The following is a 15,000-nucleotide window of genomic DNA, read 5'->3' on the forward strand; positions in this document are numbered from 1 at the left end:
AAACCAAATGCGGGGCCATCTACCTTCGGACAGAATTCAAACAATACAAAATCAAGTTCGAGCCTTACTTTCCAGGTCCAAAGCCCCAGCCAGAATGGTCCTGCAGTTATTGGTATCCATGTCGGCAACAGTTCTTCTAGTCCCCTTGGCAAGGTTGCACATGAGAATCCTCCAGTGGCTTCTTTCAGCTCAGTGGTCCTTTCAGGAACTCCCTCTCAGTCACCTCATATGGATCACGGAATCTTGCAAACGGGACCTTCGCTGGTGGCTAGTGCCCTCCAATTTGGATCAGGGACGACCCTTTGTTCTTCCTCCTCCGGCGGACACTTTGACCACGGACGCCTCCCAGATGGGGTGGGCATTCCCTGGGCAGGTCAGTCCAAGGCAAATGGCACCCGGAAGAGACTCTTCTTCATATCAACATCCTAGAATTGAGGGCAGTACTCCTGTCCCTTCAAGCCCTTCACGATTATCTCCCCCAGGGCGTAATCGCGGTTCACTCAGACATGTCAGTTGTCTGGTACCTGAACAAACAGGGAGGGACCAGATCCTATCCTCTTTGCAGAGAAGCCATGAGAGTTTGGGAATGGGCAGTCTCGACCAAACGCTTCCTAGTGGCTACTCACATACCGGGCAAGTCCAATGTCATAGCCGACAGATTGAGCAGAACAATCCTCTCCCCTCACGAATGGTCTCTGAATATGACAGTGGCAAGTCAGATTTTCAGCGAATGGGGAGTTCCGTCTTGCGACCTCTTCGCGACTCCTCTGAATGCGAAGTGCAAGGAATTCTTCTCCCTAATCCCGGCTCCGGGGAAGAGCCCCATGGATGCATTAGTCCATCCTTGGCCCACCGCCTTGCTTTATGCCTTCCCTCCAGTTCCACTCCTCCCCAGGGTGATTCAAAAGGCATCTCTCTTGGGGAACAAAATGATCTTGATTGCTCCTTACTGGCCTAGTCAAGTGTGGTTCCCCTATCTTCGGAAACATGCCCTGGAAGGTCCATGGTTTCTGGATCAGATACCAGACCTACTGGTTCATCAGTCGGGACTATTCCACCAGTCCCTACACACCTTAAAATTGACGGCTTGGCTCCTCCTCTTCCGACGATAGTCAGGAGTCATACATTGGATCCAGATGTTGTACACATTATCTTCGCCCATAAGTCTGCTACAAAGAAACTGTATTCTAGCAAATGGAAAAGGTTTGCTATTTGGGCTCAACTCGGGGCCTGGACCCCATTTCTATCCCGTGGCAGAAGTACTAAAATTTCTGACCTCTCTTTTCAATCAAGGTTCTTCAGTTTCTACCATCAAAGTACAATTGGCAGCAATTTCTAATTTTCATGAATCCATAGACCCACCTTTAATGAGCAACAGATTGTGTAAGACCTTCTTGAAAGGTGCTGCTCTATTAAGACCTCCAATTTCTCATCCTGCACCTTCATGGGATCTCGATATAGTATTACGCGCTTTGACTTCTTTCCCTTTGAACCAGCAGCTACATGTGATCTAAAGTTTCTATCATGGAAGACAGCCTTTCTGGTGGCGATTACTTCTGCCAGAAGAGTTTCAGAGCTTCAAGCTTTGTCAGTGAAACCCCCGTACTTGGTTTTTCATAAAGACAGGGTATCCGTCAGACCATATCCTTCTTTTGTTCCTAAAGTTTGTTCTACTTTCTGCTTACAACAATCGTTAGAGCTTCCAGTTTTTTTCCCGAAATACTCTAACAAGCGAATTCATATTCCACACACTAGATGTCCACAGACAGTTACGTTTTTATTTAGACAGGACCAAACAAACAAGGAAAACAAATCAGTTGTTTGTATCCTTTGCAGATAACAGATTGGGCAACGCTGTCACAAAGGTCACTATTGCCAAATGGATCAGGGACTGTATTACTCAAGCATATGTTTATTCTAACGAAGAGCTTACAACCTCTGTCAAGGCTCATTCTACAAGGGCTATGTCTACTTCCGTAGCATTTCATTCTAAGCTTGCCATTAGTGACATGGTCTTCCCCGCACACCTTCATTTCCCACTACAAATTAGATGTGGCATCTAGAGGACGAGCTTCATTTGGTTCCACAGTGCTCAGGAGTGTTTTCCAATGAGCCACCCGGGATTTAGGTGCTAGGGACGCTGTCCCATCAGTTCAGAATGTAGGCGAGATAGGATCACATGACATCTTTTAGTTATGTACTCACCATAACTTCAGATGTTTGGGATCCATCTACATTCATTAACTCTTTCCACCCTCCTTCCCCCTTCCTTGGAGATCAGAGGATATCAGAAGGTCCGAATCCTGTTGTTTCTTCTTGAAACATCTAACAATGTTATATAACCAAGTTGTGCATGAATGCGGACAAACAAGATCTGGGGGATTAGTGGTGGTGCATCCTGGGATAAAGATAGCTCAGCCAATTAGAGGCCTCGCTCTATAGCATAAGCGTGCCGAGTTGGAGCCGAGGGATCGGCTCCGAACCCATCAGTTCAGAATGTAGGTGAGATGGATCCCAATCATCTGAAGTTATGGTGAGTACATAACTAAAAGTTAGAAAAGCCCCTTACTTCATCTCATAAGTAAAAGGATTGCATCCAGAAAAAAGGTTATTATCTCTCTCTACTCCTCCCTCGTTAGACCAATAATTGAGTATAATGTCCCATTTGGGATGTTTCTCTACAAACATCTATACCAATGAGAAAGGCCACTGAACTACCTCACAAAGAGAATCCATGGCCTCCCAACACCTGTCCTATGCAGGCAGGGTCAAATCGCTATCCCTCTACTGTCTCATACAGATTGCTCAGGGTTGATCTTTGTCTCTCCTACAAGGCAATCTCGGTCCCTGTACTACTAGGGATGCTCCATATCTGTAAAAATAAATCTGCATGCACTACCTGCTCAGAAGGCTTGAATCTAATGCGACCTCAACAAAGCCTGCTGGAGAGAGAGGTTTTGCCTCCCAGAGGCTGCTTCATCTCTGAAATAGACTTCCCATACACGTCAAACAGAGCACCTTGCTGACCCTCTTCAAGCACAACCTTGAGTGGATGGGAAACAGATTTGTCTCTGGTTCCACTTGTGTCCCTCATTGACAGGGGTGACAGGTGCTGACTGTTTACTTTTGGGGAACAACTCTTGGCTAGGCTTGGAAGGGCCCCAGCTTCAGTAACATAGTAACCTTCTATGAACAGTGAATGTACTGTACTACCCTATAAACTATGAATGTACTGTTAACATGTACATTTGACTGTAAGTTCTTGCATAACTGTACTTTCTCACAGTGGGCAGGGATGGATAGGTACACAAAGAAAAATATTCCCTTTATCTTGGAAAGCAGCAGCTTCTTGCAGTAAAAACACAAGACAAACAGCTGGGTGGACGTGGACCTGGGGATCTTTTTCAATAATGTTTTTAATGATTTAGTGTGCTAATGATGCAGCCAGGATAGAGATTTTGCAGGAGATTTGTTTATTTTATTATAAAGTAGCTTTTTTGATTCTTCTTACAGGAGGTTCAGAGAAACTGCTACGTGTGTGCTTGAATCTTCCTTACTTCTTGCGTTACATAAATCGATTCCAAGATGCAGTATCTGCAAGTTCATTTTTCATCATGCCCGCAACAGTAGCGGATGCTACAGCTGTCCGCAATGGGTAAGAGTTTAACTTATTTTTTTTTTTTTAGTAATAGTAGCGTTTTATTGAGTTAGATTTTGAGTAAAGTGGGGGATGGTTTTGAATCTCTAATACCTGCAGTGTTTACTGATATTTGTTAATGTTGCAGTTGTGGTTATAAATCCCAGATATTTAGCCAGTATAAGTATATAGTACTTGCAGTTCGGAAAAGCTCTTTTAGATCATTTTAATTTGCAATGAAGAGCATTACGTCACTGTGCCTTTACTTGATTGGTACAGGTTTTGTCCATGATTGTACAGAAGTGGAACAGTTGGTTAAACTGATTTGTCAGAAGTTTGGGTTACCAATTTCTAATCTAATTCATTTTTAAGTTAATGGGCTTTCAATGGTAGTTAAACGTAGGAATGCAGGCATCTCTGAACTAGTAACTACAAGGTTCCAAAACGTCAGTGTAATTTTCGGACAAAGAGCTTTTCGTCATAAATGGTCTAGTCTTATTGGGGCTGACAGGATATGATATTCCAAGTAATTACTGTTGTGAGTAGCAGTTTCCTTTTTCTGTTTTCTTTATATTTGGTATTTTTATTTTAAAAATATTCTGTAATTATGGAAGAGTTTAGCTACTTGCTGGTTTAGTTTTTTTCCGAGTTGATATTCTCAAGGCGTTTCTGTCCGTGGTCGTAGTCCTCTTGTGAAACATTTTGAAGTGAACATTGTGGTTCGTTTCAGCATGTGACTTGTAGCCATTTTAAGACCTATTTTTTCTGGATTTGTACCTGTAGGAGTATGAGAGAACATTTTATAGTGTGGGGTATTTTAGATTCCCATCCATTCTTTTGGATCCAGTTTGAAGATGGTGAGTCACATGCTTTACCCTACTGCAGAAGTAGAAGTTTTTCAGATTTGGGGAATTCTTTGGTGAAAGGTTCTGTTATGCTTAGTCTCGTGTATGTTGCAGTATAGATTTATCCCTTGATCTTAGATTTGTGTTACTAACCTTTTCACAGATGTATAGTAGATCAAGCAGGTTTTGGTCATTTGTAGATTTGAAGACTAGGCATGGATCACCCTGTAGGAAACAAGTCTGACTTCAGAATTTAGAGGGTTGGGATAATTTAGTGAGCTCATACTTGAGGTTTTGTGAAGGTCTGCATTTTTTTAAAGATTTTGTTGGGTGTTTGCGTGGTTGAGTAGAGGTGACTGACATCCTCTTTCGATTTGAGATGAGATGCCCTTAATTGTGTGTGTGTGTGTGTGTGTGTGTGTGTGTGTGTGTGTGTGTGTGTGTGTGTGTGTGTGTGTGTGTGTGTAATTTATTTTTGTTGTAATGGGCTCTCTTAACAGAGGGTATATGGTGGTCATAGAGGTCATTTCCACAATGGGGTTTAAGTTTGTATTAGCAAATGCTTTAAGGGACTGATTACCATTTGTGTGGCAGGTGTGTGAGTGTTTGTTTCCTGAACTTTATTTTTGTCATTCATGTTTAGACTGAGATCCTGATGCCATGAGTTTCAGATTTTTTTTTTTTTAACTCTGACTTGGAGGGGTCCTACTGTTAAGCGAGCTGGTAATGGCTCCAAGCTTGCAGTCATCTGCACACCTGTCAGATTTGACATCTAAGTATTAGATGCCAAAGAGAAAGAAGTCTATTGAATGTTAGTGGTTACACGTTTCTTGAAGGATGGTATGCCCTTAACTATCTGAGAGTGGTGGTTATCAGTGAGCCAACTGGCAGCCTGACAGGTTACATTATACAGAGTTTGATCAGTTTATTACCAGAGTGGGATGTAGTATCAAAGCCTTAGCTAAATTGAGTTAAGCTATGTACATGGAGTTACCCTAATCTGTTTCTGTAACACTTTTTAAAAGAAAAAGCTAGATATTGTGCTTTACCTTAACAAAACCATTTTAGATGGGACTCGTGTTTAAGCGTGGAAGATGCAAGTCTTATGGGGCAGTTGTGCCCTGTCCAGCATTAAAATATGCTTAAAAGTTTTCCTTTGGCTACCAAAAATAAGTAATCGCTCTGTTAACTGTTTGGCAATGTGTAATGGTTGTGGGAGTGTCTTGTGTGCTGATTAAGGGATAAAAAAACATGCAGTAAAGGACTGAGTCCTGTTAACAATCACAAGGTTTTCTGTTGAGCTCAGTGCTGCCAGTCTCAACTCTTGACAATAAAGTATTCGTTTTGCAGATATTATTTTATGTATGACAGAACCAGAAAGAGAGAGATTACAGTGTTGTGGAACATCCATTTCAAATTTTCTTGGGATACAAAATTAATGAAGCTAAAACAGGCAGTAGCAGTAAATTATGTACCCACACACAAATTGGTGCAACAATATCCATATTTATGGGGACATGATAAAGTAAAGTATGTAGGAGAATGGATTAGAAGCGACTCTGTGGTGGCAGCTAAGGATATGTGGGAAGAGACTAAACAATTTAATGTAAAAATTGAGAAACTGGAAGTTTTATTGTATGGATGCTAAGATTCAAGCCATTAAAATGTTTATAGTCCCTTTAGTCTTCTATACAGGTCAGGCATACTTATATCAACCGTCGGAGAAATTGTGGATAGCAATTAAGAGTCGAAAGATTTTTTATCTGGGAAGGGAAGACAGCAAGGGTCAAGTGGGGTAAGCTAATTCTACCAATAGAACAAGGTGGACTAGGATTACCTCATTTTGAGTGGATATTTTGGTGCAATACAGTTCAGGCTCTTATACGTAGCTCAGGCAGAAAACTATAATTCAAGGTGGTAAGGGATGATGATGACTCGAGGAGGAAGCTCAAGAAATAAGGTGAGATTGAGATTTTAGATGCAGACTGTTAAGGAGAACCACCAAAATCGTACCGAGTATTATATTCATAAAATAGAAGGGAGTATTCTAAGAACCAAGCCAGCATGAGAATGGAGAAGAGATTTTGCCAATAGGGTTGACTGTGGTTAGGGATACAAATAATATACAAGAGGTGGCTGGAAATTATTGGAGAAAGCTGGCAAAGGAGCCAAGGTATTGGGAGTAAATAACTAGAAAGGGAAAGGTAATATAATGGGAAGAGGCCAAAAATTTATTTGGACTGCAGATTAGAGATTGCCTTCCCTATCGAGGATTAATATCAGAGTATAGGCAAAGGGAAAGAAATAAGGAGCGCCTGAATGAAAGACCAGCACTGGTAGAGTTTTTAATAGAATCTAGACTAGAAGCTGCTGTTAAAGGAATACTTAGTAAAGCATATAAAATACTGCAAGATAATTACAATAATCAATCAGAGAAGCTTAGGATTGGGAAGAGAGATTGGATAAACAATTCACAAAGAGACAATGGGGTAATATTTGTACATCTCCCAAGTATGCAACAGAGTCTCTAGAAGATTAAGGATCTTTCCCTGGCAGTGTTTACATAGATAATTTTTATACCCCAAGTAGACTCAAAGAATTTTTCCTCTGGTGTATAGCAAATGCTGTAGGTGTCAAGGGCAAGAAACAGGTAGCTGGGAACATTTTTTGTATGTGTGATGAGCTGCAGACTTTTGGGATTCCCTGTGGGGCCGCTCTGTTGGAGATGCTGGGTGGGCGGATTGGACTGACTGGGGAGATTTTTTTTATTCTACAGAATCTGAATTGCCTAGACATAGTAAAGCCTTGCTGAAGTCTAATTATGGTGGCTGCCAAAAAAGCAATTAGTAGAAAATTGAAATCTAAGTGTAGACCAACTTTACTAGAAGTAGTGAATATAGTAACAGAGATAAAACTGGAACTGGGGATCTTTAGAAAAGGGAAGGAGCAAACTAAATAGAAAAAAATGGGAATTGTGGGAACAGTAGATGCAGAGTAGGAATGAGGTTTGAGGCAGGATTTGAATGAGCTATATAATGCTTGACGGACGAGGACTAGGTTTATAAGTGATTTTATAATGTTTACAACTGCAGTAGTTTCAGTGGTGTCAGTAATGTAAACTGTTTGCAACTAAAGTGATGTCATTTTATATGTTTTTCATTTATATAAATGTATGTTTGCCATTGTCATATGTGGAAATTTAATAAAGATGTTAGAAGGCCAAACACAATGCCAAACACACTAGTCATTGGTGACTCCATAGTCAGACACACTCCAGACTGAGTAAGGAGAAGGTCACAGTAAGCTGCCTGTCGGGCACTAGAATCCGCCACATAACGCAAGCACTCAGGTCTCTCAACAGCAGGTACCGGTCATTGTCCACGCTGGTGTAAACGACCTGGACTACATGAAAAGAGACATTGAGGAGCTCTCTGATTATGTAGCCCAGGCAGGTATGACCCTGACTTTGAGCAGTATCCTACCTTCACCAAGAATGATGCCACAATACAGAGATAAGATGATCAGCTTTAACAATTGGCTTAAACTCTGGTGTCATTCAAAGGGGATCCAATGTCTGTCTGCCTGGGATGACATGCTGGACAAGCCGTCACCCTGGGATTCCGGATATTGGCAAAGGCTCTTGCCACCCCATATTGCCTTTTAGGCAAGGCTCAAATTCTAAACCTACCACCCTAGAACACAAAAAGGAAAAACTAAGGTAATGCTGCTCAATGCCAGAAGTCTCAATCTCAAAATGCACGCGAGGCCCTTCTCAGTATGGAGAACATCGATGTCTGTGCTGTGACAGAAACCTGGTTCAAGGCTCCTGAGAGCACCCCAGCACTATCAGGTTTTACCTCATATCATGCTCCGCCCCCCGCCCCCAAAATCCAGACAATACCAAGAAAGGAGGGTATCCATATTCATCAAGGACACCCACACCTCAAGATTGGTAGCAAATGCATCGGAGACCATCCAGGTGCAATTAACCATAGGCAAGACTGCTCTGCAAATTGTAGCATGTTACAGGCCACCCTCACAAACTCAGGAACCTCACATGGCCTTCCTGAAAACACTAGAGGGGATAAATGTATCGCCAAACACCATCATACTAGGTGACTTCAATTACCCTAATATAGACTGGGAACACTACTCAAGCCCAAACACCCTAGCCCAAAAGTTCCTGGAATTCATAAACTCAAATGCCATGGAACAACTAGTCACCATCCCCACAAGAGGAGATAACATACTTGATCTCATCATCACGAACATGGAGCACAATGCTCAACACCAGAAGTATACCCCTCACTGGTGAGATCAGATCACAAACTAATCTCGCTGGAGGTCCTCATCCCACCCCCCCCTGAAATAAAAAAGACCACAGTAAAGAACTTCTAAAACGACTTCCCACTTCTAAAGACTAGTGTGGTCTCCTTTAAGGCCCCCGATGGAAAACAGTACTCAAGCCGCTGAATCACTTACAAATGCCTTCTACCAGCACCTGCAGGACTGCATGGATAAGGCAATCCCAAGCAAAACAAAGACTCTTTGTACCAAAGGCAAGCGTCCAGTCTGGTGGACCCCAGCCATAAACAAACTCTACAACAAAAGGAGGAAGCTACTACAAGATAGAGCAAAATCCTTAAAAGGTAAGACACCCTTGATCACTATAAGTAAAAAACTAAGAGCTCTCATAAAATCATCCAAAGCTAATTTTGAGAGAAAAATAGCTAAAGACTCAAAAGACAATCATAAGGCCTTCTTTAGCTATGTTAGAAACCTGGGAGGAAACTCCCAGATATGCTCAGAACTAGTTCAAAATGATGTGAAGATTACTGATCCTACAGACATTGCCAACATACTGGCTGACAGGTTCAGTGCAAACTTCTCCCCCCCCTCCCCCACAAAAGGAGAGATATCTATACCAAACGATTGCAGCCCCCCAAACATTTCCAGCGCCCAAGTGACAACTGCTCTTCAAAGCAAAAACACAGCATCCATGGGACCCGATGGGGTCCCATGCTCCACGAACTCAATGAGGAATTAAACCCACAGCTAGGACAGCTGTTTAATCAAAGTCTTACCTCTGATACCCAGGGAGTGGCGCACTGCAACTGTGGTCCCACTTCACAAAGGCGGTGCCTCCACCGACCCTGGAAATTACCGCCCATTAGCTTGACAAGCCTTATCTGCAAAGCCATGGAGAGGATCATAATGGACCTCATAAATAAAGACATAGGAATTTGCAGACTTTGGATCCAACCCAGTTTGGCTTTGTCAAAGGCAGATCATGCCTTCTAAACTTGGTTGACTTTTCAAACAGTCACCAAAGCCATTGATGAGGGAAAGGCAGTCCATACAGCCTACCTCGATCTGGCGAAGGCCTTCGATACAATACCCCACTCGGGTATCATTGAAAAACTCATCAGCTTAAATGTTAACCCATACATCACAAGATGGGTTGCAAACTGGCTGAGTGACATTACCCACAGGGTCAGAGTTGCTGGCGCCATGTCAGACTCAAAGCCTGTCACAAGTGGTGTCCCACAGGGCTCCGTCCTGGACCTACTCTTGTTTGGCATCTACTTTTCCGAAGTACAAGCAAACACAGGAGGGTTATGGCTGACAAAGTTTGCAGATGACTGCAAACTCCATAGTAGAAAACACATCTGACACAGATATCCTTCAGAAGGGTCTCACAGAAACGGATAACTGGTGCCAGAGCCATGGCCTAAAGTTAAATGCCAAAAAATGCATAGTCATACCCTTCGGGAAAAACAAGGTTACCCCTAGCTACCAAATAGGTGGCAATCCACTGAGCACAGAAGAAGTTATCAGGGACCTGGGGACCCAGGTTGATAGTAGTCTGTCATTCGACACCCATGTAGCTAAAGTAGTTAGGAAGACCTTCTACATTGCCCACCTTATCATGAAGGGATTCTCATCTAGATCAAGGGAGGTCATGGTCTCCCTTTACTCATCACTCATCAGACCAATGATTGAGTACAATGCCCCATTCGGAATGTATCTGACCCGACACTTGCAGCAGCTGGAGAGCCACAAAGTTCCTCACCAAAGGATAAAGGGTCTCAAAATCTGTCCTGTGCTGCCCGACTGAAAGAACTCCAGCTCTACTCGGTCGCTCAGAGGTGACCTTTGCCTAACATACAAGGCCATGTCAAACCCAGATTTGATGAATATGCTTCACCTCAAAAATCTAGATCCATCAGAGCCACAAGGGGAGACTTAAACCTCGACACGGCTATTAATAGGACGTGCTGGAGGGATAGATTCATCACCCAAAGACTCCCTATGCTGTGGAACAAAATCCCGGTATATGTGAGGCAGAGCACCTCGCTGGCCTTGTTCAACAGAAATCTTGACCAATGGATGGGAGATCGCAGATATACCTCAGGGATTACCTCAGTGTCACTGCTCGACAGAGGCACAGCAAAATAATGGGTATAGTTCCCCATACTAAAGGGGTGGCGTAAGCCACAAAACGATGGGCTAGGCTTGTAAATGCCCTCGGGCAGATAGCCTAGTATGAACCTATGAACCTAAGAAAAAGTGTTTGTTTCTTCCAGGAACTTAATGTCAAGGTTATATAGGCAGATTAGACAAAATTCTGTACAAGCTACATAAAACGAGTACCTCCTCTTGCTTGCTGTACTGCTTGTTCAGATGAAAGAATGAAGTTGGAGGCACTGAATAACCATTCAGACCAAGTAAGTAGTGAAGAGGTTGAATTAACTATCCCTTAGAGCCATTGATGTGGACGTGTTTGAGGCACTTAGTTGATTCCAAAGACAATGCTCCTAGGAAAATTTGGAGCTTTTGTCTGATTTTTGAGAAAGCAGAGATTTAATTGCAGTATGTTTTTTTTTTTTTAATGTGTAGCAAACATGTTGGATATTCATACAGAAGAAAGTTAGGTTGAATGTGCGCACAAGGTTTTTTTTATGTTTGTAAGTTGCTGATTGCGTTTCCAGACATTTTTGCTGAAGATTTTGCCTGAGCTTGGTAGCTAAAAGTGTTTAATAGGTAAATTGAGAATTTGGCAGAAACAGGATACCCTTTCAGGGTTAGTTAAGCTTTATAGGCAGCAGAGACTTAAAATTCAGATTGCTTTATTGAGCCTAAGGGGTCTATATCAAAAGACCGAAGAGGCATTTAATCAAACACCTCTTTGTCGACGCACAAAAGAGCGAACGCACTAAAGTGCCAATGCTCAAAACAGCGATTTCTTTCCTTGGGAAAGAAATTGCTAGTACAAACACACACACTTTCAAAGATAATGTGGGAGGCTTTGCCCCCCCCAAACTAAATATACCAAGTCCTAGATCACACTACAGTGGGGAAAGGGGCAAATGCACAGGGATAGCCAAGCGATTTATTTCCCGGGGGAAAATTGCTGTTTTGAGCTCATTGCCAAGAAATATATAGTTATCCCCTTTGGGGAAAAAACATGTACCCATGAATTACCACATAGGTGGCAGTGCACTAAACAACGGAAGTGTGATGAGAGACTTTAGGGACACAGGTGGACAGTGGTTTCACCTTCGGTAGCCACATCACCACAACATTTAGGAAATCCTTCTGTGTGGCACACCTCATCACTAAGGACTTTTCATCCAGGAAAATGGAGGTCATTGTCCCACTGTACACATCCCTCATTAGACCCATTGTAGAATACAACACCCTGTTTGGTATGTACCTCTCAAGACATCTGCAACAATTGGAAAGGCTGCAGAAAATCACAGGCCTAAAGCACATGCCCTATGCTGACTGTCTAAAAAAAAAAAAAAACCTCCAGCTATACTTTTGTCGCAAAATGTCTACTCGGAGGTGATCTCTGCACAGCATACAAGGCCATGTCAAACCCATAGCTGTTGGACATGCTACACTTAAATCCCCCTCCTCAGAGCCACACACTCCAGGGATCTAAACCTTGTCATCACAATGAACAAAACATGCTGAAGGGATGGGTTCCTGACCCAGAGACTTCCCAATAGACTGCCCATGCATGTCGAGCAGAGAATCTCTTTGGCCCTCTTCAAAAGGAACCTTGATTGAATGGGAAGTAGGAAATTCACCCCAGGGATCACGTCAGTCGCCTTGCTAGACAGGGGTCCAGGGAAGTAAATATTGTGGGAAGAAATAACCAGGGAATTGTTATAACTAGGCTTGTATAGGCCCTAGTTCCAATAGCCTTGTACCAAACTATGAGCGTTAGCGCTTTAGTGCTTTAGTGTGTTAGCTCTGTGTGTCGACGAAGAGGTGTTAAACGCCTCTTCTGTCTTTTGATATAGACCCAGCCTAAGAGCTAGTTTACCTAGAAGGCCTGTTTTCCTTTCAAATTTCCAGGTGATGTGGTGGCTAAGATGAAACAAATTTAGTCCTGATCTGGAAAGTAACATACAGTGGATTGAGATTGCCTGAAATGTCAGCAGTTGTAACATCTAGTGCCAACAGACTAGCAAAAGGCCAAAAATTCAGGAGAAGAGTTCTCTGTTCAAATTTTTGCTGGTTGGAATGCCCCCTTGTACCTCCCACCACCTGAACTTTGTATCAACTCTGAGTTTGCCATTCCTCAAAGAAAAGGGAATATTCTGAGAAAAGCCAGTCTTGGACTTTAGCTGGCTGAAAAAGCGAGCTTACATATACTAGTCTCCTTATTGTGGAACTTGCTCATGTGACTCTTGACCTTTTAATACAGTTACCAGTTAAGAGACTGGTAGAGAAAAACTGGTACATTACAAATTACAGACATAAGGGACAGTGAACAAACTTTACACAACACAAAAGGTAAATATCTTAAAACAGTGTTTGAAACCTTAAAAGTTCCCAGCAAAGAAGGATTACGGTATGAAAAAATGCAGTCACTGTGGTTTTTGCAAGTATGTTCCTGTAGGTCACAATATTAAAGTGAATGGTTTTAAAATTAAAATACTTTATTATTTTAACTGTGAAGCGGGTGGTAGTGTATTATGCAGTATGCAGCTTATGCCCTGCATTTTGCGTAGGAAAAACAAAGAAAAATGATAGTAGTACCCTATCAAAACATGTGGTAGAGAACCCTGGACATAACTTTCTCTAAAATAATACATTTAAAGTTATGCCTAATGTGAGGGGTGATGAGTGGTCTTTTAAATAGAGAGGCGTGAGCTGTACTGACAGTTGTTTAAATGCTAACAATTGGTCAGGTTTGAATGACCAAATATTGCTGGCATGTATTTTAAAGTTGAAAGCATTGGAGAGACGAGATTTATTACCCATAAATTTGTATCTGCAAGATGTTTATAGTTTAAAACTGTTATGTTTGCTTTTTTATGTTTGTTATTGTTGCTTTAAAAAAGGCAGTTTGTTCTTTTTGAGGGTTAGGTGGTCATATGACCTGTTTTTTTTTTTTAAGATCACCTGAGCTTATAAATTAGTCAGTGTTTTTTTATCTGAAAACATTTCTACACAAAAAAAAAAGCACTGATCAGTTAAATGTTTATTCTGACAAGTACAGGTGTTGTTCTCTGCTCTTTTGGTTCCTGTGTGCTTTGAGGGTGGCAGAAGAAACTTCTATTATAGGTTCATAGGTTGATACTAGGCTCATAGGTTGATACTAGGCTATCTGCCCTAGGGCATTTATAAGCCTAGCCAGAGTGTTTGACTTTCACCACCCCTTTAGATTAGTTGACACTGCCTCTGTATAGTAGGTCACAGAAGATAGCCCTTTTAAGGTTAGTTGACTGTGCCTCTGTCTAGTAGGGACACAGAAGAGATCCCAGGGGTAAACCTTTGACCTCTCATCCACTTGTCAAGATCCCTCTTGAAGAGGGTCATTGAGGGGCTCTGCCTAACATGGATTGGGATTTTGTTCCAGAGTGAGGGGAGCCTCTGGGATATGAATCTGTCCCTCCAGCATGTCCTATTTTTCTGTGCTGAGGTTCAAGTCCCTGGAGCGTGTAGCTCTAAGGAATTTGGATTTCCTGAGGTGGAGCATGTCCATTTAATTCTGGGTTGGATATGGCTTTATACGTCAGGCATAGATTGCCTCTGAGTAGGCAGTAAGCAACCGAGTAGAGCTGGAGTTTCTTTAGACTAACTGCGTAGGGCATCTGTTTTGAGTCCCTTGATCCTCTTGGTGATGTACTTTTGGGGTCTTTTCAGTTGCTGCAGGTGTCTGGTAAGGTACATCCCAAATGGTGCATTGTATTCAATTATGGGCCTGATGAGTAGAAGGGCACAATGACCTCTCTTGATATAGATGTGAACCCTTTTGTGATAAGGTGGGCTATATAGAAGGTCTTTCTAACCACTTTGGCAACATTATTGTCAAAGGAGAGATTGCTATCTACTTGGGTCCCCATCTCCTTATGTTAAGATGATAAAATAAACTGTAATTACAGTACCTGAAAACAGCTTTGGTAAGCTCAAAGTCCAAATAATCAAAACTCTTCAATGGAAAAAGAAGTAAAAACCTTTTGACCTATTTGTAGAGTGGTGTAGTGTGTGCATACAATG

General features: G+C 42.2%; 1 protein-coding gene across 1 annotated transcript in view; it reads left to right on the forward strand.

Annotated features, from left to right (window-relative positions):
• Nucleotides 1-15,000, forward strand: part of UBR4 (ubiquitin protein ligase E3 component n-recognin 4) — a 3,959,899-nt gene that overhangs the window by 92,957 nt on the left and 3,851,942 nt on the right. The window contains 1 exon segment of the mRNA XM_044087073.1: nt 3,514-3,655. Within this exon segment, the coding sequence (XP_043943008.1) occupies nt 3,514-3,655 (142 nt within the window).

Source organism: Protopterus annectens, chromosome 1.part1 (genome assembly GCF_019279795.1).
Source record: "Protopterus annectens isolate FY-2018-M chromosome 1.part1, PAN1.0, whole genome shotgun sequence".
Taxonomy (NCBI): Eukaryota; Metazoa; Chordata; order Ceratodontiformes; family Protopteridae; genus Protopterus; species Protopterus annectens.